The sequence below is a fragment of the Musa acuminata genome, unplaced genomic scaffold (assembly GCF_036884655.1).
Source record: "Musa acuminata AAA Group cultivar baxijiao unplaced genomic scaffold, Cavendish_Baxijiao_AAA HiC_scaffold_1077, whole genome shotgun sequence".
Classification (NCBI taxonomy): domain Eukaryota; kingdom Viridiplantae; phylum Streptophyta; class Magnoliopsida; order Zingiberales; family Musaceae; genus Musa; species Musa acuminata.
The window spans coordinates 851640-853132 of NW_027021291.1; the positions used below are offsets into that span (position 1 = coordinate 851640).

The window sequence follows — 1493 nt, forward strand, 5'->3', positions numbered from 1 at the left end:
ATGACGCAACCGAGGGTTCTGACTTTCCTCCCGCAGGGTCAGCACTACGCTATGGCGTTGGCAGATCATGTTCGCGACTCGGGCCGGGTCTTAGGTATTTTGTGCGATCGCAACGCCGAGCTGCGCAGGCAGCTTGAGGAGGTTCGTGCGGGGGCAGCTCCTGAGGCGGTCGCGGCAGCCGAGCAGCGTTCCTTAGAGCTTGAAGCGGAGGTGACGCGTCTCCGGGTTGAGGCTGGGGAGACCGAGGCCGAGGTCCTTCGCCTAAGGTCCGAGGCGAAGGCGGCTGAGGAGGAGAAAGACAACCTCCGAAGGCTCCTGGAGGGGGCACAGTCCGAGGCTTGCCTGGCCCGAGGCGAGGCGGCCGCTCTTACCCAGCGGCTGGAGGGGGCTTTGGCCGACGCGAAGGGGGCCTCGGAAGCCCTGGCGGCCGAGCGGGAGCGGCGGCCGGAGAAGGAGAGGGAAATAATCGAAGCCTACAAGCAATCCCCCGGCTTCCAACTCGGGCTGGTTCGGTCAGGGCAGGTTACCTATGAGTACGGGTACCGGATAGCCCTGGGCCGATTCCGGACGTGCCATCCCGGGTTGGGGGTCGAGGCGGATCCTTTCACCTCGCACCCCGAGGACTTGGACGTAGACATGCCGAAGGAAGTTCCTTTCGACGATAGCGTCGGGGGCCCCGACGGCTTAGGGCAGTCTTGAAGTCGGCTCAGCCGAGCCGTTTTTGCTTGTAACTTTTGTGGTCTTCGGGTCAGGTCGTAGTTGTAATCATGTGCTTCGTAAAATCTTCCCAGTGTGCCTTTTTGCTTCGAGAGTCTTCTTGTATTCTCATGCTCCAGAAATAAAGGTCCTTTCCTCGTATGTTTTTGAGCTTCAGAAATTGCATAGCTTCGACTTGGGAGACTTGGGAGATGCTTAACACGGATGTTGACCTCAGACAAAGAACTTTTTGAGGTTCTGGATGTTCCACGTTCTCGGCAAGGAGGAACCGTCCATTGCTGTGAGTCGATACGTACCCGGTCGGACCACGGCGGCAACTCGATATGGTCCCTCCCACTTGGGGGCCAGCTTCCCCCTCGTTCGGGTCGGGTCGCTGACCTCGGCCCTTCGTAGGACTAGATCGCCTAACATGATCGGTCGGGGTCGCACCTTTTTGTTGTAGGCCCTGGCGACGGCTCTCTGGTGAGAGAGGGCCTTCAGGTGCGCGTCGGCGCGTCGCTCCTCGAGCACGTCGAGGCTGGCGCGAAGTCCCTGGTTCGAGGTTTCCTCGTCGTAGCTCCTTGTCCGACGCGTGGCGATAGACATCTCGGGTGGTAGGATGGCCTCGGTTCCGAACGTCAAACTGTACGGGGATTCTCCAGTCGCAGTCTTGGGAGTGGTTCGCAGCGACCATAACACACTAGGGAGCTCGTCCGTCCAGATCGATCGGGCCGCTGACACTCTTCTTTTGAGGCCATCCAAGATGGACCGGTTGGTTACCTCGGCCAACCCGTTCG

The 1493-nt window shown here is 60.1% G+C and overlaps 1 protein-coding gene across 1 annotated transcript; it reads left to right on the top strand.

Annotated features, from left to right (window-relative positions):
* Positions 1 to 1127, top strand: LOC135666233 (uncharacterized). Its single transcript, XM_065177801.1, has one exon. It carries the CDS (start codon positions 1 to 3, stop codon positions 697 to 699), a length of 699 nt encoding a protein of 232 aa, XP_065033873.1. The 3' UTR covers positions 700 to 1127.
* The last annotated feature ends 366 nt before the right edge of the window (positions 1128 to 1493 follow it).

Bases quoted from the DNA above. Each gene is read 5' to 3' on its own strand.
- LOC135666233 (XM_065177801.1), top strand. From the start codon at position 1: ATGACGCAACCGAGGGTTCTGACTTTCCTCCCGCAGGGTCAGCACTAC.